The following is a 26,225-nucleotide window of genomic DNA, read 5'->3' on the forward strand; positions in this document are numbered from 1 at the left end:
ATTAATTTGCATGTCTAAAGATCGTTTTATTGTTTTGTAACGTTAACCTGACCGGATATTGAATTTCTCTTCAAAAATTGCATATGCTAGCTGAAAAATGGAAAATAACAACTAAAGAAATAAATCAAGGACTATATTGTTGGCTGACCAATCACAGCAATCTTCAGAAACAGAGTCATCTCATTGTGAAGTGTTCATTTGCTCCACTGCTCCCACTGCTGACTTGCACTACTGTAATATCCGAAGAGGAGCATCATTTTTTAGAGTTATGACGGGTGCTAAAACATAAAAGAAGCTATTACACAACAACATTTTAGCAGGGTCATAACATGAAGGCACATGACCGCCCCGCTTAGCTTTAATGAATACCACTTTGATCAATATCCACTAGGAAGCATTAATCTTCTCAGTGCAGAGTCTAAAATGTAATAATTTCCTGACTGGTCATAAGTCAAACGTTGGAGAAAATGTAATGAAAGTGGGAGTTGTACTGCTAAAATAGCAACATTAATGTGAACACGCTGAGTATAATGGCACCATTTGACAAATCCTTCCCACTGTTTAATTAGTCTGCCTTCTGAGTTTATATGGCCCATTCACCTTATTCTGACGGTTCTCCCAGAATAGTGTAATCTAAAAGGAGTTCATTTACCTGCCTGTGTTTTTTTTTTCTTTTTGACTGACCTACTGCTTATTGAGAGAAGCCTTTGTGTTGCCTTTTCCGGATCCTCGGAAACCAGCGACAGCTCACGTGTTGGACAAATGAATGAAAGCTTGTCAAACATGCATCAAAAATGAATAGCATGTGATAGAAACCGGTGTTAATGCAACCGTACATGTTCAGCTATTTGCAGCGTACACGTGCAAACCTCAGTGGAATTTGAAGCGTTAACACTGTTTGCACACATAACAACATACTTGCTTCCTATGTGGCATCATGTGGATTTAGTGGGAAATTATATAGTATAGAAAATAATTGTCATAACAGATAACAGATCATGTGCTCCGGTGCCCAAATTTTATTGAGCCAGTACTAAAATATTCATTCGGTTTTCTCAGTTTACCCTCAACTAACGACTCATTTTAGTCTATGTAGTCGATCACAAAGCTTTTATTTTGTTAAATGGCAACAGTTTACCCCTTGTGCCATAGTGGGAGAGCATTTAATTGGATCATTATGCAACATCGGATCGTTTCCAACTGCACATTTACTGTGGAAAACCCAAGGCACACCTGCATGTTGACATGTCATCTCTATGAGGTGGATGGATTGTTTTGACAAAGTAGGGATTTTCACTAAAACTATATTTTTGTCAAAATATTTAAAATAAATTAAATTTATTTTTTGTGTTAATGTCAAAAATTTATGTTTGCAATAAATCATAAATATAATTTGAGACAAACTAATACATTTTGCTGTAAAAAAAAAAATGGTATGCAGATGCCAGGTTTGTAACAAACAAACTAACGAGCACATTGTGCCTCTTCCGCAGCTGTAAATGTTCTCGTGCACATGAGCTGGACACCTGCCGTCTATCACCCGCAGAAACCTCATCTAACAACTCTCCGAGCAGCTTCCTTCCTTTTTCACAGCAGCTCCTGAATGACTGTCGTCTCGTAATTGGAAGGCTTTTTCGGTAGAGCCCTGGCACACTGAAACAGAATATGACAATGTCGGGTGCCACATTTGGGAATATTTTCAATCTATTTACGCACTTTAAATGGCACAAATGGGAGCATTTGAGCTGACGCTGCACTTCATTAAAATGTGGGAAAAGCAATCCGAGATGCGGCATTTGGTGGGATAAACACAAGCGCGTCGTCTGTGAAATTGCCAGAGCAATCTTATTAAGTGAAGAGGCGAATCTATAAGAACCCCTCGCTATTCCTCCTGGTCCACCTTGTATGAAATATGCTTCCCAACATTAACATTTGACATGTTCCTTGGCAAGGAATTTCATTTTTGTAACAGCTGCGGCTGAAGCCAAGCCGAGACTTTTCAGGCTGTTAGCTATCAGTTATGAAAGGAGATGAAGGGCAAGAAGTCGTGTCTTTTCATGTTCCAGGACTGGATTGAGACCAAACTAGTCCATGCTGTGTTTATGTAATCAGGAGGCCTCAGTGGGGAAGCAAATTCACATATACTCTAAAAGTGTGCAGTAAGTAGGTTATTTAAAAACGGTGTGAAAATTGGACAACCTAATTTTGCTGGCTCTTGAAATGTCCTACATTATGAAAAAATATCAATATATAATATCGGATATTCAATATATGTGTTGATTTATTTTTCTATATGCCATCATATTTGGTCTTTTTTAAAATTAGATCTACATCACTGCATTTTTCTAAGGCGGTGGTTTTCAAACATTGCACACTTTCTGACAGTAAGAGCACTACTGCCAACTACTGTAGTGGATGTGCAATTACACCTTATTGTAGTTATTTAAAAAAGAAAGAAGAAGAAGAGTACCACTAGAGGGAGCCGTCATTCCAATAGTGTTACTAGTCTTACACTTTGAGAATCACAAGTTTTTAGAGTTAATAAAAATCATTTCACCAAGTACAATAATGACATTTAACTCATTCACTGCCATTGAAGGCTAAAGACGTCAAAAATTCATTTGAACTATTTCTATAAAAAAAAAAAAATCCACTTTTGTTAACAAGAGTATGGAAACCTAGATTTTTTTAAATGTACGTTTAGAACAGATATAAAATTTGTGATTAATCGTGAATTAACTAGTGAAGTCATGCGATTAATTACGATTACAAATTTTAATCGCCTGACCCCTCTATTTTTTAATAATCTTTTCTTCTTTCTTTTTTTAAATTGCGTCAAGGAATTACATTTTTTTATTGTAATTATTTGCATGACTTCACGATTAATCACAAATTTTGCATCTGTTCCAAATGTCCAATATTTTTTTTTCTAGGTTTCCATACTCTTGTTAACAAAAGTGTGTGTGTGTGTGGGGGGGGGGGGGGGGGGGGGTTTGTAACTAATAGAAATAGTTCAAATTAATTTTTGACGTCTATAGCCATCAATGGCAGTGAATGAGTTAATATCTTCATTCACCCCTTAGCGATATCTATAGCATTTTAGTGTCTTCATTTAATCTAAGAAGCATCACACAAGCAATAGTAAACGAGCATTATTATCTTTGTAAAGGCGGAAGATTTCATGCAAATGAGTGTCCCTCATTAGATCGTGCGGGCACAGCTCATGTCGAGTGCATGTCAATAGACTTGTGCTGTTGTAGGCAAAACATAAGCAGCGAGCGTTTCATGCTTATGAACCAGCTTTGCATTTCCATTGCACAGCACAAAGCGTCTGCATCTTGGATGCTAATCAGTTTGTTTTTTGAAATGGCCTTGATTCATTAACTTCGTCAGTTCTTTGCAATTCTGTCGGAATATTGAACCAATTCCAGCAATGTATTGTGCCATTGGTGCTGTTTACAGCAACAGCTCAGCCTTAGTGAATAAAAGTGTGTTGCTTTTTGTCTGTTTGTGCAAAAGAATGAATTACTCATGTTTTTTCTTCTTCCAAATCAATAAGACATCATGAGCAAAGGTGATTAAGCTGTGCTAAATGAACCCGCTCTACAAAGTGTTGTATGCATTAATATTTTTGCTCCAACGTGACCTTAGTCAGTGTTAATTTAACGTGGAGTTAATTTAGATTCTTACTAGATACAGTGTGTGTGTGGCATGCTTTATGCAAACTTTTTAATTGCTCCCCTGGGGATTGACAATATAGTTTTAATTGAATTCTAAGTGCATGTACAGTACAGCGAGCCTTAGTCCACTTGTCCATTCTTATCGTTAGTGTTACTTGTCTTAACAGCTATTCACAACGCCATTCGTCTCATTTGCTGGAGATGTAATGAGTGTTTGCGTCTACATATGAGCTTGCTTCGTATGACACACCAGAAAGCTTCACAACGAGCCATCACATTGATATTAAATTCAATCAAAAGGGCCTTCCAAATGTGATTTTATCGACTCAATCGGCTTCCTTCAAGCAAGTCGGTGAGAAAAAAGATTAAGAGACCACTTAAAAATGATTATATTGTTTTTTCTGGTTTTTCTATTTAGAGTAAAAGGTTTACACGCCCCTGCTCAATTTCAGATTTTGTTATATAAACAAGAGACCATATATAATTTAAAAACGTTTTCCACCATTAATGTGGCCTGTGAGATAATGTGGTTACATAAGTGTGCACACCCTCTTGTAACGGGGATGTGGCTGTGATTAGAATTAATCAATCACATTGAAACATATGCTAATGAGTAAGAACACTCCTGCCACCATTTAAAGTGTCTCTCACTAACCCCAAATAAAGTTCAGATGTTCTAGTAGAATCCTGAAAGTTTTAGGTTAATTAGGTACTTGTTGGTCACACGGTGGTAAAAATATTAACTCGTTCACTGCCATTGAGAGCAATAGACGTCAAAAATTAATTTTAACTACTTCTATTAGTTTAACATTTTTTTCCCCATTTTTGTTAACAAGAGTATGAAAGCCTAGAATATTTTTTTTTTTTTTACATTTAGAACAGATATAAAATGTGTTATTAATCGTGAGTTAACTAGTGAAGTCATGCGAATATTTACAATTACAAATTGTAATCGCCTGTTGCCCCTAATTTTAATTTTATTTTTTTAATATATATATATTTTTTTAATATATATTTTTTAAAGAAAAGATTATTAAAAATTAGGGGCTTCAGGCGATTACATTTTTTTATTGTAATTAATCACATGACTTCACTAGTTAACTCACGATTAATCACAAATTTAAAATCTGTTCTAATACAATATCAAAAATTCTAGGTTTTCATACTCTTGTGAACAAAAGTGGGAAAAATGTTAAACTAATAGAAAAAGTTCAAATGAATTTTTGACGTCTATAGCCGTCGATGGCAGTGAATGAGTTAAAAAGAACAAGGGTGTGTAGACTTTGATTTACATTTTTTGTTTATTCTTTAAACTACAGACAACATATCTAGCAAATTCCAAACACAAATATTGTCATTTAGAGCATTTATTTGCAGAGAAAAAAAGTCAAAATAACAGAAAACTTTTTTTTCAGACTTTTAGATACAATACATAATAAATGACTCTATAATCAAAATCTTCCTTAATAGAGATTTCGTATTCAAGCAAATGTAGGAAATGTGCCAGGCACAGATACGGATGCCTTCCATAACAAAGAAGGTGATTGGACGTGCGTGGAATCATTTCCTTTCTGTTGTTGCTCTGGGGCTTGTCTGTGCCCTTAAAAATGATTTGATCCAGCATTTCGGCGGAGCTGTCGGGTCACAGTCAGGGACTTGAGGATGTAGCTACATCCTCAAGATGTTATTACCATATTTCCTTGCACTCTGATGCACCGCCGTGTGTGCGTGTGTGTGCATGACAATGGAAACCAATTGAACCTTGTAAAATTATATTAGCTGCCCAGCCCGTGCACATAGATAGCAGTGATTTACTCCAGGTGTGCCACTTTGCTATTGTTCTGAGTTCTGACTAAGATGTAATTAGTTTGCCTTTATACTGAAAAACATGACCTTTAATGTTGGGTTAATAGCGCCCGACACAATTGAATGGCTTTTCCACACCTTGTTACTGGCCCATTGTGCTGTGTGCAAGGTTGTGTTGCGGGATTGGCAGGCTTGAAGTCGACCCGGGAATTTGCAGGATTCCAATTTAGTAAGCGAAACCGAATTTGAAATTCTGCCACCGCTTGCGCGTCTTTGTGCTGAAAGCAATTGTCAATTTGTCACAACTAATTATGTTCATTAGGGAGTCACAGTGGCTGTGAGAATTCACAATGTCTCGTTTGGGCGTGTTTAATAAATCCTGGCTTTACTGCTATGCCTCTGATATGCCAATTTACCCTTAATGCAGTAATAAAAGTAATAGTAAAGAAGTCATTTACTCTTGAAAAAAAATCCCACTGACAATTATTCCAACATTATTAAACAGGAATATCAAAAGTGTATGTAAATGATTGAAATGTTGATTCGGGATGTAGCACCTCACTGCCTGATAACTTACCGTACACGTGTGCAGACAGTCCTACAAGGCGGCCCGTTTACAAGCGCTTGTTATCAGGCAGCTGGTGCCTTGACATTTAAAAGAAGAAGCTTTCTTCCAAGCCTGTGATGCATTTGCGCTGTGCGCAGATTAGAAGGGGAAAGAAAACTCATCTCGTCTCGTGGCTCGGGGTTGTTGTGGAAACTGACCAGAGAAACGTCCGAGTAATGAGAGACGCCCGGGGCGTTTGATGCAAAGGTTGGCTTTGTGCCCTCGTGGCGAGTGGATTGATTTAACAAAATCTTTTCGTGTTTGATTTGATGAATCGCACAAATCGCAGGCGAACGCGTGTATCCATTCCTTGTTTGCCTTCGCCACGTAAGATATATTTATGTAGAGCAGTGATTCTCAAAGTATGCTATGCAGAAGAATCAGTACTTTAAATATGAAATGTGAAATTCCGTCAAACATATTTGAATGAATGAAATGATGTCATCAATTGATAATAAAAGGACCCAAAAGCAGGCGCCAATACCAGACATGCAATTTCTAGACAAATTGTGTGTGAATGCTGAAAGCTGAATGCTAACATTTTAATGTATGTGGAATGCTTGATCATAATGTGAAATTACATCGAATATAATGGATGGTGATTAGACGATGATTATTAGATGAAATTGAAGTTGGACTACAATCTGCTAAGTATTCTTGTAGGTGGTACTTGGTGTCAAAATTTTTGGGGGGATTAACGGTAAAAGGTCACCGCGTGTCAAACAGTGCATTCATTATTGCTGTGCCCTTGAGATGTCAAACTGAAGGATGGTAATTATGTTTTAATGGAAGGGGCTGCCATTACTGCTAATTTAACACTCACCACATAATTAAACATCCGACTATAAGATCGATGGTGGTTGGATTTTGAGTTCACACAGCGGGAGAAAGTTTGCATATTGTCCTTCTCCAGCGCCGTGGTGGCAAGTTGAGGCTCCGTTGCCTTTCGCTGGCTCGCTGCTCCGCCACACCCCACATCGACTCATTTCAAAATCTGCCAAAATGTAGGATATTGCAGAAATGTCAGATATTATCCTCCCCTGACAGCCTTATGTAAGTCCCGCGCGTGTGTCAGGGATAATCCTCTTAGTGGGAGAAGGGGTCGCCTTAATGGGAAACAAAACAGTTTGCCTCCTCTGTCCTCTGCTTTTAATAATCAAAATGCAATTTGCATGAAGGCCGCCGCAGCCTGTGTAGGAGTAATCCTTGCTAGAGGACACGACTGTGGTCCCAATTTATACTTTGTTTTTGCTGTGTTAAAAGGGACCAATAGACATCGGATTAACAAATGTGTTCAGGGTTAAGGATGTCAACGCAAACACGATTGTTTTGATGGACGTGCTTGGAGTTCTGTGCTTAGGGTGACACTTTCAGCATATGAAAAGCTGCATTTTCATAGTAGAAGATATTTATTATAACACAACAACTTCTACAACTCTTCTTATTTGTTGAGCGTGTAAAAAAAAAGTTGGTTGTTCTGCAGGCCTGTGCAATACCTAAAATACAGTGTATCATATTTAGTATAATAAAAATAAGTTTTTTTTTTACAAAATAGTCTAAGCAACAATACATTTTTGATTTTATGATTGGACTTTAGTAGCTAAGCTCTCTGTCGCTCTCTGCTGGTTATAACAGCCTTAACAAGATTAGTGACTTGGGCCAGTGTTTCTCAACCACTATAAATATATATATATATTACATAATTGTTTAAATTTTTTATTTAAACACAGATAGAAAATAAAATGACTTTCATTTTTAGTTGGCAGACTCCCGACCTTTGTTGCTGTTCACCAAATAGCCACTAGAGGGCATTCTACTGGGCGAAGCCTGTCGAGGAGAGCCTTGCCTTATGCAGACGTTCCTTTTCTAATTTTGTGTAGTAAATAAACGTGAACAGCACAGTCACCACCGGAAATTGGAAACAACTTTATTGCATTGAAATTTCCGACAGCATCTTGTGCTTTTGACGGAATACAATTACAACATAAATCTGTCCTTTTCAGGATGTTAGAAAGCTACAGGACCACGACACCACAGTGCAGCTACAATAAAAGGTGTATTAACTCCATCCTTGAGTGATATCAAGCGGGTTTAAAGTCCAAATAATTTCAAGTCCAAATAATTTGCCAACTTGTAAAAGTTGGCACAGTGGCAGTTACTTCTGGTGTTTACAATGCATATTGACACTTAGTGTTGCTCAGTGGATTACACCCAACCCTGAGGGAAACTGAACAAGGTCCTCCTGATAGTTGACTCATTGCTAGTAAAAAAGTGTACCTGCCTCTGAGGTGTTCTATTTTGTTTGTAATTCATTTCAAAAAGGTCACTCCAGTTGACGACTGAATGCGTTCAATGAATGTGAGCGCACAGCTGTCTGCTCCAAAAAAATAAGATGAAGGGACCTCATGTGGAGTGAGCAGGAAAACAAAATCCCCGTGAACTTTAATGAGGAGATTTGAGTGGCTTCTCTGCTGGGGTTAAACTCCAAACCAAACACGCTTGGACAGGAGGGAGAACAACTACTGCAACTTCCTTCATTAGCAAGGTTAGTAAAGTTACAAACTTTTGCAATCAATAATGCATGCGAAGAAACTGGATTGCGTGCGTGTGCGTGTGCATGTGTGTGTGTTCACTACAACTGTTAAAACAATTCTCTTCATTATCGTTTCATCATCTAGCTACAATGCACAATTTGAACGTAAAATGTTTTAAGTCAATCATATACTTGTCAATGTTTGTTGTTTTATGTCAATTCTGTAAGGGCCCAAAGTTCATTGAACTTTGACCCGCTCACTTTAAGAGCGCACATTCAAATAGCTGCAAGCTGGTGTCCTCAAATATAATGAAGCTCGTTAAAAGTGTGTGACAGTTCTGTATCATTAAATTCACAAAGAAGAAAATTATCGTAATCAGAAATTATTGATTATAATACAATGGAGTTGTTTTTTTTATGATGAAATTTGGAAAAAAAAAAAGACAAAAGATTCACTCACGATCAAGCCAGCCTTTTCATGAGGACTTTTTCATTTGATTGGATTAACAATTAACAATAGAAATGTTAAAGATAAAAAAAATATCTGAATTTGATTGCTTTATTTTGATATCACTACACTAAATTAATTGCCATGTTGAACAGTCTAAAGGTGATTATTGGGATTCTTATAAGAATCCAAATCGCATGGTAAACATTTTTTTTCACAGTATGTGTAATGTATTCTTTTTTTAATTGTGAAATTAATCTTGAAACTGTCTCTGTGCCATTTCTGTGACCTTCATTGTAGCAACGCGACTACTTCACAAAGTAGTTGCTGCTTCGTCTGCCAAATGGGGCTCATCCAGAACCAGAACTCCACTCTGGGCTTCTCGGACCTTGTCGTCTCCCACCGGAAGTCGATGCCACAAATATCATCATATGGTCAATAACGTTGCACATTCACAGCACATTCTTGGATTCGTTTAACTGTTTATTTTGGACATGCAATACAAAAATATGAAAATGTGTTATGGTCTGAAACCAAGGGATCAAATAGGGGTGTGTAGACTTTTTTTTCCTCAACTGTATATACCCCTCAAAATAACTATACACATACAAACACTAACAGTGCATATTGTCATAAACATCCCACATACTCAATTGTTCTTCCCCATATTCAGAACTTTTGTTATCTGCGCTGCGACCCATTCCCAAATATTTCATGCATTTACTTCTGTCTAAGACAAAAGGCAACATTTCTCTCCCTATCTTCCCCATGCACAGATAATAATGTCATCATCGTGCTGGGCGTGTTGACGTTTGCCTTACAGCTGTGTTTGGCTCTCCTTGTCATGCGGAGATGTATGAATTTGGACAACAAAGCCAGACAGGCTTTGGAGCGCCCGCAGACTTTGCAGAAACTCCAGATAGGTGGGTGTTGACTGCATCACTAGTTTTTTTTAAGCTTTAAAGTTTTCTTGGTCAGAATTGAATTAGTAAATGATAACTGCTGTTAATTCCTCAGAGATTGTATACATACCCCTATCGTACGTAAACTTTCAAGCACAACTGTATATTAACATTTTAAATATTTAACTTAGTAAAACGCTTAAAGTCGCGAACTATAAAGTTATTACATTTTTTCCTGACAAATACAGTAATTGTAATTCAGCAATATAATTGCTTAATCAAACAGCCTGCTGGGCTATGTGTGTATATTTTAATTAGGCACTCATTAAAAGTCTTGCTTAATGTAAAATTGTCTTTCCCCCCCCACCTCAAGATCCCTCACCCTGCCAGCGAGATGTTTCCAAACAGACTCCTTATCAGCCTTATGATTGTTTATCATCTGCATATGTAGAAGGATGCTATACAACTGCAACAGCCAAAAACTGTCTCTTTGGACCTTCCATACCCTGGGACCTGGTTCAGCACTGAAAATGTGAATTGTAATACATTTTGTGATTTAATTGTCACTGTAGTATTTTTTACCATCATGTTTATATGTTTGAGTGTAATTGGCTGCCAATGTGCAAAATCACTGTCGTATACATGGTAAATAATAAGTTTAGTTGCCGGGTTTGGTGCATTAGTGGTCACATGCAGTCAGGGACACGGGATAAGGTCAATAGCTTAAATCAAATATGTTTTTAGCATTATAAACGAAGCAAACATTATTTAGTATGTGCCTACAATATTGTATTTGCATGTACTTGATTTTCATCGAACAGCATTGATTACTTACTGTTGACTGTTGCTTTATTGTCTATTGTACTTGTTTAGCAACAAAAAGTATTGAATTAGTATTACCTTTGTAGCCACAATCACAATGTGCCTGCACCATCTAATAAAAGTAATACACGACCACAACTAACTATATGGTTCATTTGATCTTGTCTAAGTTTTCTTTTATTTGTTGAAATATTTGTTGTTTTGTGTACGTAATTGTGCGTTGGTTATATTTGAACTGTTTACGGGTGTCATTTCAAGAATCACCAGCAGGTGTTAGTAATAGAAATATCATCGAGTGTTGTCGCTCTTACTAGCAAAGAAGAGTGATACAGCACACTTTTTTAGTCCACCTTGTTTTAAGTGTCTAAAACGAGCGTTTACGTGAAGTTATTCTCATTCTGTGTTTATAGGTTTAGAGCTTGAGTTGATGAACCGCCATACAAGGCTTGCTGTGAACGGAACCGTATGTTATTGCGGTGCTGTTCGAGTGGCTAGCTATTAACTGGCTGATGGTGGTGATCGGCAATTTTTCATCAAGAAGATGGAATCGTGTCTTTTTTCAACGATTTCCCAAGGTTTGTTTGTTGTTAGTGCATGAACGAATGCAAGTTGGAACTTTTTATTAAGCGGTCAAGTGATATTTCTGTTAGAGCTACAAAGTAAGCTAATTTAGCTCAAGTTTGCATTAGTTTTGATAATGAAGTGGTTATTTTCTCGTGACCGGCAACTCGCCACCTAGCGTTATTAAGATGCATGTACAGACATGAATAATTATTTATCTAATCTTCAATTGACAATTCCGAACACTCGGGCATTTCAGATTTGTTTTCCCCCCAATGCAACGCAATGCAAATGCTTCCTTTGCACGGTGTAAACAAACAGTGTATTGTTTTTGCCTGTACCTAGCATACAAACCATCACATTTTGAAATCAAGATAATTTTCACAAATTAAATTAAAACGATCCAAACTCCAATGTTTTTAATTTCTTAGCTTCCTTTCACGGAGTTGACCGCCATTTTGACTTGTGACGCAAGCTCAGAATTGTCAATAGAAAGAAGTTTAGCTGAGTTAAATTAAAAATTTATCCATTGTTGCAATACGTTTTACATTGCTCCTATGGCAAGAAAGAAACACAAGAAGCAATCACAATGTTAGTCACTTTAGAAATGAAATGATGGACCCCAGTTATAGAACTGCTGCACTACAATTATTTTAACTTGTATGTAGGGCTAGGCGATATGGCCCAAAAATAAAATTTCTGCAGCATTTTTGCAGTCATTCGGGACGATTACGATCTTAACGATTTTAATCGAATAAACCCAAGAAACATTTATTTAAAGGTTTCATTTATTCAAAAATAATTCCTGTGCAAAATGTTCAGACAACAATAATGTATACTGATTCTAAATTCGTTTTAACATGAACATAACCTTCATAGTTTGTACTTAAATGCCACAATTAATAGCTACTGTAAACATGTCTTGTAAACAGCCCATCCAGCATTGGGCAACATTTGGATGTAACAGAACATAAGAACAGCAGCTTTTATTCGTCCAGAAGACAAAACTCGATTTCACGATTTAGCACATTTTCAACGATTCGATATTTAAAATGATGATGTATCGAATTAATTTGATTTATTGCCCAGCCCTACTTGTATGTAATATATTTTTCCAGGTAGTCCATTACCTCTGGCTTCACTCCGCCTACTGGTGCCACCTCTGCAGCTCCTGTCAGCCTCCATGTGGCAGACTCTAAAGAAACAAGAAGTTATAAACTACTGGGAACTAGCCGACTTTGTCTCTTTGGCTGTAGAGATGGTCCCGGAGCTGCTTGTGTACAAGCACAGGATGCAACTCAACCTGGGTTTAAGAGCCAGGGTCAGTACCACTAAGAAAATAAAAAAGTCAGAAGTTTTATGACCGCAGTAGAGTCATAATACTTTTTTAAATTTTAGTATATCCTTGAATTATGCCGGCGTGAACAGCCATTGGAATGTGATTTCATCTTTTCTCTCCTGGACAAAATGAAACAACAAAAGACCTCTGCAGTAGATGTAAGTGCCGTTTAATTCCAATTTCTGCCTCTTATCATTTCACTGACAGTCGAAACATGCTGTGCATCTCTAAGTTGCAGACGAATGAAGAAGAGGAAGCCACAATGCGCTTTCTGGAGTTAATTCAGGTTCTGCTCAAGGATCCCCAAGAGAGACAACAATTCTTTGTGGTAAGGCAGCACCAATATCATTTTTAATTAATAGAGGTATTTGATTTGTGACATTTTATCATCACTAAGGAGGTTTTCCCTTCTCAATATGGACCTGAGTATGACAGCGATTTAATGTCACTGTTTTGGGAGTTCCTCGGTCGACTTGCTCAGTTGTTACCTGTTCCTGATCTCAAACAGGTGAGCAACACGTTTATGTGATGTTTGGATTAAAACAAATGTTAATTGTTACAGCAAGACAAATTGCATACAATTATCACTAGAATAAAATATTAAAAACACCCCTCTGGAAATTAAAATGCATTTTCAATTACAGTCATGAGTGAGAGATTGGTTAATATTTTCAGATTGACTGTTGTGGTAGAATTGTAACCAAAATATTGGAGAGAAAAAAAACTCATTAAGATGCATTACAGATTATTGATGCCATTCTGTGTCATTTATCTGTAGACTGTGTGCTGGCTTGGATCTTCGATATTGGATGAAAATGTGCATTCACTCAGCGAAGCGAATGACCTCAAGGTTTTGCTGCAGCACCACAAACACTTCAGACATTTAGAGCCACATGGTATGTTTCCTAAGCAATTTATGCTGTTATCCGGCAGTTATTAATTAACTAATGTTCTTCCAAAAAAAAAACTGTAGTTCCAGCCAAAAGCATGGGGGACAACATCCTCTCATCGCTCTCTGCCTTTCACGCTTGTCGACTGGCAAAAGCTGAAGAGCAGCCTAACCAATCAAGCAGTCCCATACTTGTATCCGCAGCGGATGGGATGACCTTTGAGATCGTTGCAGAGGTTGAAGTAGAATCGCACGAGGTGACGATGGGAGAAAATGCCAGTTGTCATTTGGAAGAAGATGGCCGGGTTGAACAAGCACAGGAGTCGAGCATAGACGTGGATGGAATGGATGAAAAGCCACAAAATGACCTCACAGGGACGCCCCAGGCAGTCGTTAACGAGGAGTCCCCTTCCGTTCGGCCTCGGAGCTCTTCGGGCCCTCACGACTGTCCGGACTGCGGCAAGAAATTCAGGTTTGCCTCGGCGCTCATAGCCCACCGCGTCATCCACACAGGGGAGCGCCCCCACCGCTGCTCCGACTGCGGCCGCTGCTTTTCTTTCCGGCAGGCCCTGAAGCGGCACAGAAACACGCATAAAACCGGACGCAGGTACGACCGAGACCTCAGCAGGGAGATTTTTCCTTCCGAGCACAAGCAGGCGTACGTTGTGGATGGCGTGTCGGCGTGCCCGCAGTGCGAGAGGAAATTCACCTGTGGACCGGAGCTCTCGAGGCACCTGAAAACTCACAGGATCAGGTCGGCGGCGGGCGAGGGGGATGCCACGCGTGATTCGGCGGAGTCACCAGCCAACGTGGCCCCCGAGCCTGTCAACGAAGTCGTTTCTCACGCTAACGTCCGCACAAGCCGGCGCAAACGCAAACCCACCATGAAGATCCAAGTCATTAACTTGCAGAAACGCATTAACAAGATGACAAAAGAGGAAGTCACCAGGAAGAGGCCACCGGCGTTTGAGTGAGTTTGAGTTTGTCCTTCACTTGGTCAGTTTCCTTGTGTCTTTATTATCTCTTCTTTTCAAATATTATACCTGATTGGAAAAGACCCACTAACGACCGACAAACGTTTGCCAAGCTGGCGCATGTTAATTAATTTCACATAAGGTTTCGTTCAAGGTCACAACATTCACCAGACATTCGCCTGATGTTTTCATTTTGGCGTTCTTGTCCCACGGCACTACACATGTTCACCTCTCAGTGGGATACAGGTCTAATCTTTAAAATGTTGGATGTTGTGCTTTAAGGCAGTGGTCCTTAAACTGCAATCGCACGCTGGAACTTGGGGATTTGCAATATGAATTTCAATTAAATATATGGTATCATTAAAAAAAATTCAAAAGTACATACGCACATGTGGGGACTGATGTAGTGATAAAGCAAACAAACCAATTACTCCTCCTTATCCTCAGTTTCGGATCTATTCAAATCTCTGACATGATTGTGAAATATCTAACATCTCTGCATGATTATTTTTACAGAAACAAAGTCCTATTTCTTTCAAGAACACAAAATGTATTTTTATTGAAAATACAATAGTCAGCTTTTTCCCCACATAAGATGTCAAATGAAAATGAAGTCCTAATTTTTTGTTTGCCTTTCTTGCCTTGCTAAAATTTGCCTGAGCGAATCCTTGGGAAAATGCCTCCTCTGTAAGCGGTCTCGGGACCCCGAATTTTAAGAGCCCTTGATGTGTTAAGCACCTCTTATTTACTTTCTCTTAAACAGTTCGGAGCATTCGTACTGGTCACCCTCCGTCTCAACGAATGATGCTGATGAAAGTGAGTGTTTTTTGTGTACTTTAATTACATACATCACTTTTCCCCGCCACATTTTTTTGTTCCAGCTTTGTTCAAATGAAATATCCACACAGAATGACTGCAATGTGTGTGACATGTCAGGTTGTGTGGCAGATGGCACTTCAATGGCAGAGAAACCGCATGACAAGATGGCCCTCGCCGTCGAGGAGAGTCCTTTCAGCTGCCACGACTGCGGCAAGAGCTTCAAGTTCCTGTCCTTGCTCAAATCCCACCAGCGCATTCACACAGGTGAGCAGCCATTCCCCTGCTCTCAGTGCGGACGACGTTTCTCCTTCAAGCAGTCTCTGGAGAGACACAAGCAGACGCACAAGTCCGGATGCAGGTTCGAGTGCGCCATCTGCGGCGAGGTCTCAAAGTCCTTCGCTGCTCAGAGGTCGCACATGAGCGCCCACATGGAGAACGGCCAGTTCGTGTGCTCCGAGTGCGGCCGCAAGTTTGCGTGGAAGTCGGCGCTGGTGAGGCACCTCAAGACGCACGGCGACGACGCTGACAAGGGTTTGCTGAAATGCCCTCAGTGCGAGCTGAGCTTCAGCTGCGCCAGCTACCTCGCGCGGCACCTGCACACTCACCAAGAGGAGCGAGCGTACGCCTGCGGCTGCGGCAAGAGCTTCGCCTACCAGACGGCGCTCACCACCCACCAGCGGATCCACCAAAAAGACCGGCCGCACGTTTGCACGCAGTGCGGCAAGGGCTTCCTCTACAAGGGCGGCCTGCTCAACCATATGAAGATCCACTCGGAGGAGATGCCCTTCATGTGCTCCTTCTGCGGGAAGTGTTTCAAGAGGGAGCGCAACATGAGGAAGCACGAGCGCTGCCACACCAGAGAGAACGTCTACAGCTGCTCGCAGTGCGACAAGAGTTTCGTGTACAAGGCCACGCTGATCCGGCACGAGCTGACGCACTCGGGCGAGAGGCCGTACCTTTGCTCCGACTGCGGCAAGGGCTTCTTCTCCCACGGCGAACTGCTCAAGCACGAGCGCTTCCACACGGGCCACAAGCCCTTCCAGTGCCCGTTCTGCGAGAAGAAGTTCACCCAGTCGTGCTACCTGACCATTCACCTGCGCTACCACACGGGCGTGCGGCCGTATTCCTGCGGCGAGTGCGACAAGAGCTTCTTCAGCGCCTCCCGGCTGAAACGACACAAGCAAACGCACAGCGGAGAGAAGCCCTTCCGCTGTGGGGAGTGTGGCAAAGCATTCAAGCAGGCCTACAACCTCAAAATGCATCAGCGGGCACATAAGATAACATGAAGACGAGCATTTATCCCGAGTGCCCGTGGTGCGAAATGCTAGTTCAAAATGGCGTGTGCAAAGAGGAAGTTCATGTTATTAAACCTCTGGAACATCAATGACATTTGGTTACGTCATTAAGTTACGGCATATTTATGCTATTCACAAATAGTTTGGGATTTTGAGGGGAAATTTCAGTATTAGCCTAAAATCCAATGAGCATAATTAAGCACGTTATATTCATGCACACAATGTCTGGAGCGCTTCCCTTCATCCACATTTTTGTAAACTTGCATTATTTACTGCAAAAAAAGTTTTCCTCAAAATTCCACTCAACATCCAATAAGTGAAATTTGGGCAAATTTGTCATTAAAATAAAGTCCTGCAAAAAAAAGTCTTGTTTTTTTTGTTAACCATATTTCCAAATGTAATAGAATCATTTTTTATCTCTGAAAATTCTACACACATTGTTCTGAATAATAGGCGATTTCCTTTTTCCCCCCCACCCGTGTGTCCACGTTTTACAGTGCAATAATGACCAAGATGTTTGCTGTAGAAATCAGTTTTTTATTAGTGTGATGCAACATTACAGGACAAAAGAATACAAAACTTTTTTTTTTTAAGCTTTTGAACATTTTGTGATGGAAGGACAACATTCCAAAGGTTTTGTGTCATGGCATCTTTTTTGAGTCAACAACAGAACAGATGAGCCACACTTGGTCTGACCTCCAATAGCTTAAAATTTGAAAAGGATACTTAGTGCTGCATCTTTTCAGAGCAACAAAAGAGGAGTTTTCATAGCTTGCGTTTGTTTGGCTGACTACAGGAAAATGCCAAAAGGGCATTTCTAAACTTTGCACCTAAACTACTAATGTGCATCAAAGGAGGCTACACAACAATGTGCAGTGTAATCGGGCAGTGGTCGCTCCCCATCGCTTTGTTGCGGATCTTGCTGTCGCACAGAGCGGGCACCAGGGAGGACGACAGCACAAAGTAATCGAGCCGCCAGCCCACATTCTTTGACCTGGAATTCATCATGTAGGTCCAGAAGGAGTACGCGTTGGCCTGCTCGGGGTAGAGCTCGCGGAAGCTGTCGACGAAACCGGCCTCCAGCAGCTGACCAAAGCCCTCGCGCTCCTCTGGGGTGAAGCCGGCGCTTTTCTTGTTCCCCTTGGGGTTCTTCAGGTCGATCTCCTGGTGGGCGACGTTGAGGTCGCCGCACAGCACGAGGGGCTTCTGCATGTCCAGCTCGCTCAAGTAGGCACGGAAATCCTCGTCCCAGGTCTTGCGGTAATCTAAGCGCACCAGGCCTCGGCCGGAGTTGGGTACGTAGGCCGTCACCAGGTAGAACGTGGGGAACTCGGCAGTGATGACGCGGCCTTCCTTGTCGTGCTCCTCTTTACCTGATATATATGAGAATATGCTTTATTGGCTTGTTAGCATTCAGCTCAGCAAACGTTCCTACTTTCCTCCCTATGATCAACATCATTCTTTGAATTGCACTCACCGATGCCATATGTCACTTTGGTGGGCTCCGTTTTGCACAGCATTGCCACGCCGCTGTAGCCCTCCTTGTCGTCTGACACGCACCAGTACTTGTGCGGGTACTCAGGCATGGACTTGATGTCAGCGGGCAGGGCTTTCTCAGCACACTTGGTTTCCTGCAGGCACAGGACATCTGGATTCTCCTCCCGTACCCACTGGAAGAAAGCAACACAAGCGTCAATAGGTGAAGGAGAAAAAAAGAGCCTTATCTTTGCTTGTGCTGTCTGGATTCTCACATCAAGGCCGTTCTTCTTCACCCAAGCTCTCAGCCCATCCACGTTCCAGGAGGTGATCTTCATGTTGGCGTCACGTTCATCTTTGCTGGTCATTTTGTCAGGCGGGTCATCATACAAAATGGGGGCTTCTGGTTCCTTAGTTTTCTTCGCCTTCTTTGTTGTACTTTCTGTAAATTGGTCATGATCGCAGCAAGTGTGTTAGGATAATGGATTTTTAGAAAATAACGCTTTGTGCATCCTCTACTAACCTGAGGCGGCTTCATTGTCCCCTTCTGCTGTCGCCTCCTCTGCCTTCTTGCCTCTCTTCATGCTTGAACTTGCTCGAACGGCAAAAAACACACTTTGTAGACCCACAACACACACACGCCGCAGCACAAGCGCCGCTGGAGAGTGGAGGGGAAAAAAGTCGATTAAAAACAAAACAAAATACATTTTCACACTAGTCACCATGAGTCATCAAAACTGTAACGTGCTCGTGATTGTTAAATGTTATTTTTTTCCCCCACAGTCTCAAGATTATACGTATTATATCGATTGCGACATTGTTTGTTCTCGCTCTTGTTGGCAGCGCTTTTAAAATACAAGGTTTACAAATACGACTGCTTTTATGGACATTTATTGTAGTTGCTATTGCCAATGCTTTGGCGGGGGAAAATGCCCATGATGTTCCCAACATCCAATCAATGAAAATTGCAGCAACAATAATAATGTGAACTGCCAATCCAAAATGGATTGTTATAACCATTTTACAGCAAAATGTGATAATGCTTCGTTGCAGGTGTATCGAATGGGTACTGGCAACGGCACTCTTGATGGAGGAATTGCGTAAATACTGTACTCCAGGAAGCACGTTGCTAAATTATACAATTTACAGTTAACTGCAACTGTTCAACAATTAGCATGTTAGCCATCGTGATGCTAAGTTAGCATTTCATTGTAACAAAGACAGCGACTGGAGGCCTCTTCCAAAGAGGCCATTGACATTCTTTGTCTGCCAATCTAATTTCTATTGGCTAACACCCAGATCAAATGCTGCAACTTTATGTGTGCTCTGAGAAGACCGCAAACAAATACGGATTTTCACAGCATGCAAATATTCTTACTCGCACTTTTTGCAGGATACAAAGTCCCGGACACGCTGCTCGTGCTCACTTACCGACCGTCACTCCCCCACAACATGCACATGCAAAACGAAAGGAACTATAACGCGGAGGAAGCCGCTAATGCTATAGAAATGTGGCTATTATAGTGTTAATAAAACCCCAAATAACTTTAGAAAATACTATATAATATTAATAATACAAAATACTGCAGTATGAGTGGAATACAAGTATTTACATTAGTGATTTTTTAAAAACGTTTTGCAATTACCTCGCGCATGCGCACACGTACATAAAGCGTACTATTCCCCCACGTGTTCCTACAATTTGCCCACCTCCTCAATGCCTGATAGAAATTATACAAACGATTCAATGGTATATATTCAAAACCCCACACAAGCACGCATATAACTACTAAGACATGTAATAATTAACTGCAAAATGTAATTGGGGAAAATACGTAAGAGATGTAAATGCGTTTGTTGAAATTTAGTAGTCAGGCGAATCGAACTCTTAAGTTTTTGGGTCCTCAGGACTTCACATGGACGAGTCGAGGAAGTGAATTTAAATATAAAAATAAAAACATCGAAACTGGACTAATGTGAGTTTATAAAATAGCTTAATGGGAGAAAGTTGTTGACTGGTTCTGGTTCCTGGGTTCAAGTTCCCCAATATCAAAATAAACTACTTGGCATTCCGTTGTAGCACGTTAGCTACATGGCCAGCTGTAAAGAATGCTAATGTTTTGACTCAATCTGGAAAGTCGAGTCTTTTTATTTTATTTATCCGAACAACGTTATATAGCTAAGTGCAAAACAACAATAGTGTAAACGTTAAAATTCTCATTACAGACCATTCATCGATTTTCCTTTACATTTGTTTGTAGCTACAATGACTGTTGTAATTGGATTTGAGGGAAGTGCCAATAAGATTGGCATTGGGATCATCAGGGATGGAGAAGTACTTTCCAACCCTAGACGGACATACATTACACCTCCTGGAGAAGGCAAGATATTTTTTTGGTTAACATGGCACTATAAGACCACCACTGCACTAACTAAATTAAGATTTTTTTTAAATGTTTTTCCTCTTAACAGGCTTCCAGCCCAGTGACACAGCCAGACATCATCGCGCTGTTATACTAATTGTCTTAAAGGAGGCTCTGGAGCAAGCAGGGTTAAAACCTTCTGATATAGACTGTGTGGCGTATACTAAAGGTTGTTCAGCATGTTGACATTGTGAAAAAGTTGATTTGTTATTAATATATATGGTTTCTTTCACACCAGGTCCTGGCATGGGTGCCCCCTTGGTCACAGTGGCTCTAGTGGCTCGCACAGTGGCCCAATTGTGGGGCAAACCCCTCGTCGGTGTCAACCACTGCATTGGCCACATCGAGATGGGCCGACTCATCACCAAAGCCAACAACCCCACCGTGCTTTATGTCAGTGGAGGGAATACGCAGGTTTGTGGCAGGATTTTCTCATACAGCAGCATGTTTTCAATACTGTAAGTCTGTCAAATAATTGATGAACATTTGTGCGTTTGCTCCTGTTAAGGTCATCGCGTACTCTGAACGGCGGTACAGAATATTTGGGGAGACCATCGACATTGCTGTTGGGAACTGTTTGGACAGATTTGCCAGAGTTATTAAGGTTTGTGTTATGTCCAGTTTGTTTTGAGTGTACTTCACTTACACATGAATTGTTTCTTTTTCTGTGCAGATTTCAAATGATCCCAGTCCAGGCTACAACATCGAACAGATGGCCAAAAAGTAAGTGACAAGCATACAGCTGTTTTTTTGATCAGCTTCTTAACATTGCTTACTTTTTCATTTCATTGTACAGAGGCTCTCAGTATGTCGAGCTGCCATATACTGTGAAAGGAATGGATGTCTCATTTTCTGGGATACTGTCTTATATTGAGGTTAGTGGTTGAAATTATTATTTAAAAGATCACGGAGTGAATGATTTACATATGTTATGCTATTATAATAATAGGACGCCGCTAATAAAATGATTGGATCAGGCCAGTGTACAGCGGAGGACTTGTGCTTCTCCCTACAGGTTAAAATGACTCACTTATCATTGTCATCAAATATTATACATTTAAGATGTCGGGACTTATTTGTGTTTGTTCTTTCAGGAGACGGTGTTCTCAATGCTGGTGGAAATCACAGAGCGGGCCATGGCCCACTGCGGCTCCCAAGAGGTTCTCATTGTTGGTGGTGTTGGCTGTAAGTACACCGGGAAGTGCGGAAAGAAAAAACAAGTTTTATATTAACCTAGCATTGTATTCGCAGGTAACCTGCGTCTACAGGAGATGATGGGGGTTATGTGCAAGGAAAGAGGAGCCAAACTTTTTGCCACAGATGAAAGGTAGTAAGTTCGTCCTTACTTCCAGTCCTGAACATAGTTTATGCAAGATCACTTTGGATTGATACACAACTGGAGGGGGGAGGGGGGGAGGGGGGGGGGAGCCCTGAGGCTTAAAATGTATTCCTCACTCATCCACAGTAACTTCACATGTACTATTCTGCCTTAAAATTATTTTTCAAAAAATCTGTCCTAATGTGATATTGCATGCATACATTTCTGTAGCTTCTGTATTGACAACGGCGCCATGATTGCGCAAGCAGGCTGGGAAATGTTTCGAGCCGGCCAAGTGACTGAGCTGGAGGACTCGTGGATCACACAGAGGTAGAGCACACTTTCAATAACATTTCAAACCCGCTTGGGTGCTTTTCTACATTTCCGACCATTGCTTGTGTTGCAGGTACAGAACAGACGAAGTGGAGGTGACGTGGAGAGACTGATGAGCAAAGAGCGTCACGCTGGCACTGAAAGGGAAAGTTTGACTCTGTCCCGTGTGAGCAATTTGGCCAAACGTGGACTCCTTCCCACAAGCATGCTGCAACTCTTCTCAGGTAGCTTGTGATATATTGTGCATGTTTCAAATTGTATTTGGGGAAGTGCAGTCAGTGCTCGAGTGTGGCAAGGAAGTGGTCGGCTTTTCTTGAATGGATCGCTCTTCGCCTTCCGAGCACTTGCGGCCTGTCAAGAAAATGTTGTGGAACACTTGAAAGGTCTTGTACTCTGCTTCATTTCTATACAATTGTGGTTAAAATATAAAATACATTTAAGACAATCCAGTCACTGATTTCCAATAAATGCTACTATTCAAGTTTATTCACTTTTATTAAGCAATACTGTTCATGTACATTCCTCCTCCAGTGTAATTTTTCCAAATTGTTTTTCAAAAATCAACATATTGAACACTGAGCTCCCTTATGAATAAATGAGCAACATTCAACCTGATTAGAAAGCGAACAAGAAACAGAACAAACAAAAAAAGGGGGGTCGGGGGGGTTCAGCATTAAGATCTGGCAGGGCTAATTCTACTGTGCCTTTAAACACACCCCTCTGTAAACTGAAGAGACATCAATAGTAAAACTCTAGCAGGTATAAGACGCCACAAATGGAATTGGGGAGGGGGTGAAAAAACCTCATTAACCGTGAGGGTCTCGCATGGCCATCACTAATAACAGATTCATTTTTAACAAAGTGCTTGATTGACCACACGCTTTACATGGGACACAGTTTGTTAAAACAACTTTCAAAAAAGGGGGAAACTGTCTGATTACTTAAGGCAGACTTTTAATAAGGCGATTAAAAACAACAAAAAGGTTCATTGCTTGCTTTAAGATCTCAAAAAGGAGTTAGTCCAAAGTGTCTCAGTGTGGCTTTGCATGAAGACATCATCCTGAGTGCAGCGTGTGAGGGGGGACTCCAAGAATTGTCCGTCGTTCGGTGTCTTAATGTGCATGAAGGCGCATATTGATTTTGTGTGTGTGTGTGTGTGTGTGTGTGTGTTTTTGTGTCGGTCTGGATACGCTTTGGGGTTCCCATGCACTGCTAGGCTGGGTGCTCCTGGCAGTCCTTGTACCACACAACTCTTTTTGGATCTAAGAAGACAAAAAGAAACAGCTTAGGAAAATTTAACCCCTTTAAAATTCAGCTCAGGTCCACCAGAGAGAGACCGTATTAAAAACAAAAAAATTACATAGTTGTAGCCCTCCCACATGCTCTAAATATTAACACCCACTAAAGGTATTCGTTTGTAAACAAATTCAAGTCCATGTACCTCGTTTCTGTTGGTTACAGATTGCATTCCATTCTGTAGAGAAACAGACAAACAAAAAAATTACAAAACTAAATCCAAGCACGTTCATTTCTTCCTAAACAAAACCTTATATAAACACCAACTCTGGTTTTCGGGTTCAAATTTAACCGTAACTGTCATTATATTACCAAAAGTGATTATTACTACCAAAAAGTGGGTCCATTACCTCTATTGTGGAAGTTCAGAGCCTCCACAAGGTGGCGACAACTGAGTAGCAGCTCCCCATTGTGCTCGTCCAGCTCAGGGTGTGTAGCAGGGCCAATAGAGGTGGAGGTAGTGAAGGGTCTGGGGGGTCCGTCGGGGGACTGGATCGCGAGTGGTGGTTCGACTGGTGCCTGTGTGTCTGTGGGTCGAGGTGTGGGGGAATCTGCGGCGCCGGGGTGAGAGTTTGCGCTCTCCGGGGTGGGCCTGGTCTCGCTGATGAAACTCAGCCCCCATTGGTTCTGGAGCAGAACGCCGATGGCGGGGCGGTCGTCCTCCAGAATGCCACTCGCCGTTTTGGCCTTCACCTTGGAGGCGTAGCTGACAGCCGGCTGCAGCTTGGCGGGGCTGTCCTGCACCGGGAAGGCAGGCGGGGGCTTGAGCAGCAACAGACTGTCCTCCACCCACCGCTCCTTCTGGTTTACCTTTGGGAAGCGGTTCAGCCCCTTTTGGCTGACCTCTCGGCGAAGGCTGCGGCCTTTGTGCTGTGGGCCCGTGCGCTCCTTTTGCCTGCCCAAGGCGTGCACGTGGCCCGGTCCGTTCAGTTCCACGCCGGGGGAGAGATGCCGAGACTCTCCTCCGGAGATGCAGCCGCCGCCTCCTCCCCCGCCGCAGATGCCGGAACCAGGTGACAGGCGGCGGTTTCGGATGTGTGGCTCTGGGTTGGTGGTTGCAACGAGGACTGCTGGGTCGCACAAGGTATCGGACTCGCACACAGTGTTACTGGCTTCCCATGAACCTGAGAGAACACAAATCGTTCACCACTTTGAGCTAAAATTAAACATCAGAATGGTACTGAGGTGACTCAAAAAAAGAAGAGAGAGAGAGAATCAAGTTATGAAGTGTACAGATGATTACGACTGGATGTCTTGAAATATGAAAAAATAAATTAAAAAAAGATCACATTATATAATTGCAGTTAAGTTATTCAGGCCACCATTTTAAGAAAATAGACGTCCCATACAACATAGAGACCTCCCGTTGAGATTAGTGGTGATGTCACCCACTGGAGCTTTAGAAAGGAAAAACGAGTGAGGTCATAAGAGATTTGACGGTAAAACATTGGCCCGGTTACCCCTTGTTGCCAAGCGCCACTTACAAACACACACAAAAAGAACTCGTCTAAACTGATTCTCATATAGTCCAACCGAACGTTCGAGAACTCCACGTGAGAAAGTAGCAGGTTGAGACGGAGACGAGGTTACTAGTTTCCAAGAGAGACCGTTAGCGAAGCGTCACGATATGGGAGAAACACGCCACGTCCGAAACCCCAAATCGTGTGTAAGCGAGTTTCAGTTGACGTAGATTTTTCCTCCAAAGAAATGAAAGCGTGCGCTAAGCTAGCCGCGCTAGTCAAAGTTTCGTAACCCATTCAATGCAAAGCGGGGAGTAGCCAGTCAGGCTCCTTGAGTTAGCGGTGCTAGCAATATCGGCGAGCGCCCAAAATAACGCGTCGAAGGAGTCCCTTCCGTGTAATATATCGACGAGTCAAACTCACATACCTGTCTTGATATGCATGTCTTTTTGCCAAAAGTGTCGTTGAGCGTGGACCGTTGAGTTAACTTTTGTTTATAGCGTTGGGATAACGTCGGTTCGCCTGGATGAGTCTTACTCGCCGCCTGCCACCACCAGGAAACGACACCACAATGTGGGTGGGACAGGAAGTGGGCTCTTAAATAAATGCTCCGGCGGGAAACTCGTATACGTCGAGCACAGAGGGAAACCAACAGCACACGTGACCACCACGCTGTTGTTTTAAAATAACTGTATATTGTTGTTGTTGTTGTTGTTGTTGTTTTTTAATTGCAAACATACAACACAGCTTTCTCAAATATGTACATCGAAAGATACACAACAACAAACAAACAAACAAACAAATACACAACAAAGTGTATATATATATATATAAGATTATATAGATTATATATAATCTATATATATATATATATAATCTATATATATATATAGAGAGAGAGAGATACACACACACACACACACACACACAAATGAAAAGATAAATGCTAAACAACAAAAAAAAAACAAAAAAAAGGTTGTGCTTCAATATACTAGATGCTTAAAAAGTTCTAAAAATATATTTAAATTACAGCAAATCTCCACTATCGTCAAAGCCTTTTGTCAGTGAACTTGATTGAGAGAATGTATTGTCTGAACTCGTTATAAAAGGCTGTAAGCATGTTTTTTCTTTCTAAGAAATTTACAACAATAAATAATTTCGACATTAAAAGTAACACATTTATTAGCTAGTTCGAATTATTTTTCACTATATTATTATTTTTAAAAATAAAAAAACAATACATT

The 26,225-nt window shown here is 41.1% G+C and overlaps 4 protein-coding genes and 1 long non-coding RNA gene across 15 annotated transcripts in view; 3 read left to right on the top strand and 2 right to left on the bottom strand.

The window, feature by feature from the left end:
* Positions 1-17,027, top strand: part of LOC147160107 (uncharacterized) — a 68,872-nt gene extending 51,845 nt beyond the window's left edge. For 4 of the 7 annotated variants that reach the window (XM_086060238.1, XM_086060239.1, XM_086060235.1 and 1 more), the window contains 9 exons: positions 11,209-11,373; positions 12,478-12,680; positions 12,758-12,856; positions 12,931-13,026; positions 13,096-13,206; positions 13,477-13,594; positions 13,672-14,557; positions 15,325-15,377; positions 15,498-17,027. In XM_086060238.1, the coding sequence (XP_085916364.1) occupies positions 11,340-11,373; positions 12,478-12,680; positions 12,758-12,856; positions 12,931-13,026; positions 13,096-13,206; positions 13,477-13,594; positions 13,672-14,557; positions 15,325-15,377; positions 15,498-16,666 (2,769 nt within the window). In that variant the 5' untranslated portion in view covers positions 11,209-11,339 and the 3' untranslated portion in view covers positions 16,667-17,027. Of the gene's footprint in view, positions 1-11,072; positions 11,374-12,477; positions 12,681-12,757; positions 12,857-12,930; positions 13,027-13,095; positions 13,207-13,476; positions 13,595-13,671; positions 14,558-15,324; positions 15,378-15,497 lie in introns of those variants that run through there. The other 3 variants (XM_086060241.1, XM_086060240.1, XM_086060236.1) reach the window with 3 other exon arrangements.
* Positions 8,310-10,936, top strand: LOC147160110 (uncharacterized). Its single transcript, XR_015090545.1, has 4 exons — positions 8,310-8,638; positions 9,375-9,508; positions 9,851-9,997; positions 10,350-10,936. It is a non-coding gene; the product is annotated as an uncharacterized LOC147160110 (long non-coding RNA).
* A 164-nt stretch (positions 17,028-17,191) lies between the features above and the next one.
* apex1 (APEX nuclease (multifunctional DNA repair enzyme) 1) lies at positions 17,192-19,824 on the bottom strand. Of its 4 annotated transcripts, none has more exons than XM_086058073.1 (5): positions 19,798-19,824; positions 18,675-18,809; positions 18,427-18,593; positions 18,153-18,345; positions 17,192-18,048 (listed from the first exon to the last, which is right to left on the bottom strand). In XM_086058073.1, exons 2-5 carry the CDS (start codon positions 18,733-18,735, stop codon positions 17,534-17,536), a joined length of 936 nt encoding a protein of 311 aa, XP_085914199.1. In that variant the 5' UTR covers positions 18,736-18,809; positions 19,798-19,824; the 3' UTR covers positions 17,192-17,533. The 4 variants fall into 4 exon arrangements, with proteins under 4 accessions (XP_085914199.1, XP_085914198.1, XP_085914197.1 ...); XM_086058072.1 differs by lacking the exon at positions 19,798-19,824 and adding an exon at positions 19,583-19,776; XM_086058071.1 differs by lacking the exon at positions 19,798-19,824 and adding an exon at positions 19,536-19,775.
* Positions 19,825-20,056: 232 nt separating this feature from the next.
* On the top strand, positions 20,057-22,729 carry osgep (O-sialoglycoprotein endopeptidase). Of its 2 annotated transcripts, XM_086060129.1 has the most exons (12): positions 20,057-20,127; positions 20,413-20,532; positions 20,624-20,743; positions 20,813-20,988; positions 21,083-21,178; positions 21,248-21,297; positions 21,371-21,449; positions 21,524-21,589; positions 21,669-21,759; positions 21,826-21,901; positions 22,124-22,222; positions 22,299-22,729. In XM_086060129.1, the coding sequence occupies exons 2-12, from the start codon at positions 20,418-20,420 to the stop codon at positions 22,336-22,338; spliced, it is 1,008 nt and encodes a 335-aa protein (XP_085916255.1). In that variant the 5' UTR covers positions 20,057-20,127; positions 20,413-20,417; the 3' UTR covers positions 22,339-22,729. The 2 variants fall into 2 exon arrangements, with proteins under 2 accessions (XP_085916255.1, XP_085916256.1); XM_086060130.1 differs by having other exon boundaries at positions 20,063-20,532.
* Positions 22,702-25,553, bottom strand: LOC147160113 (uncharacterized). The gene is made up of 4 exons (XM_086060131.1): positions 25,409-25,553; positions 23,872-24,645; positions 23,667-23,699; positions 22,702-23,487 (listed from the first exon to the last, which is right to left on the bottom strand). Exons 1-4 carry the CDS (start codon positions 25,422-25,424, stop codon positions 23,438-23,440), a joined length of 873 nt encoding a protein of 290 aa, XP_085916257.1. The 5' UTR covers positions 25,425-25,553; the 3' UTR covers positions 22,702-23,437.
* Between the last annotated feature and the right edge of the window lie 672 nt (positions 25,554-26,225).

Source organism: Leptonotus elevatus, chromosome 17, assembly GCF_054856555.1.
Source record: "Leptonotus elevatus isolate MCC_2025b chromosome 17, RoL_Lele_1.0, whole genome shotgun sequence".
Classification (NCBI taxonomy): domain Eukaryota; kingdom Metazoa; phylum Chordata; class Actinopteri; order Syngnathiformes; family Syngnathidae; genus Leptonotus; species Leptonotus elevatus.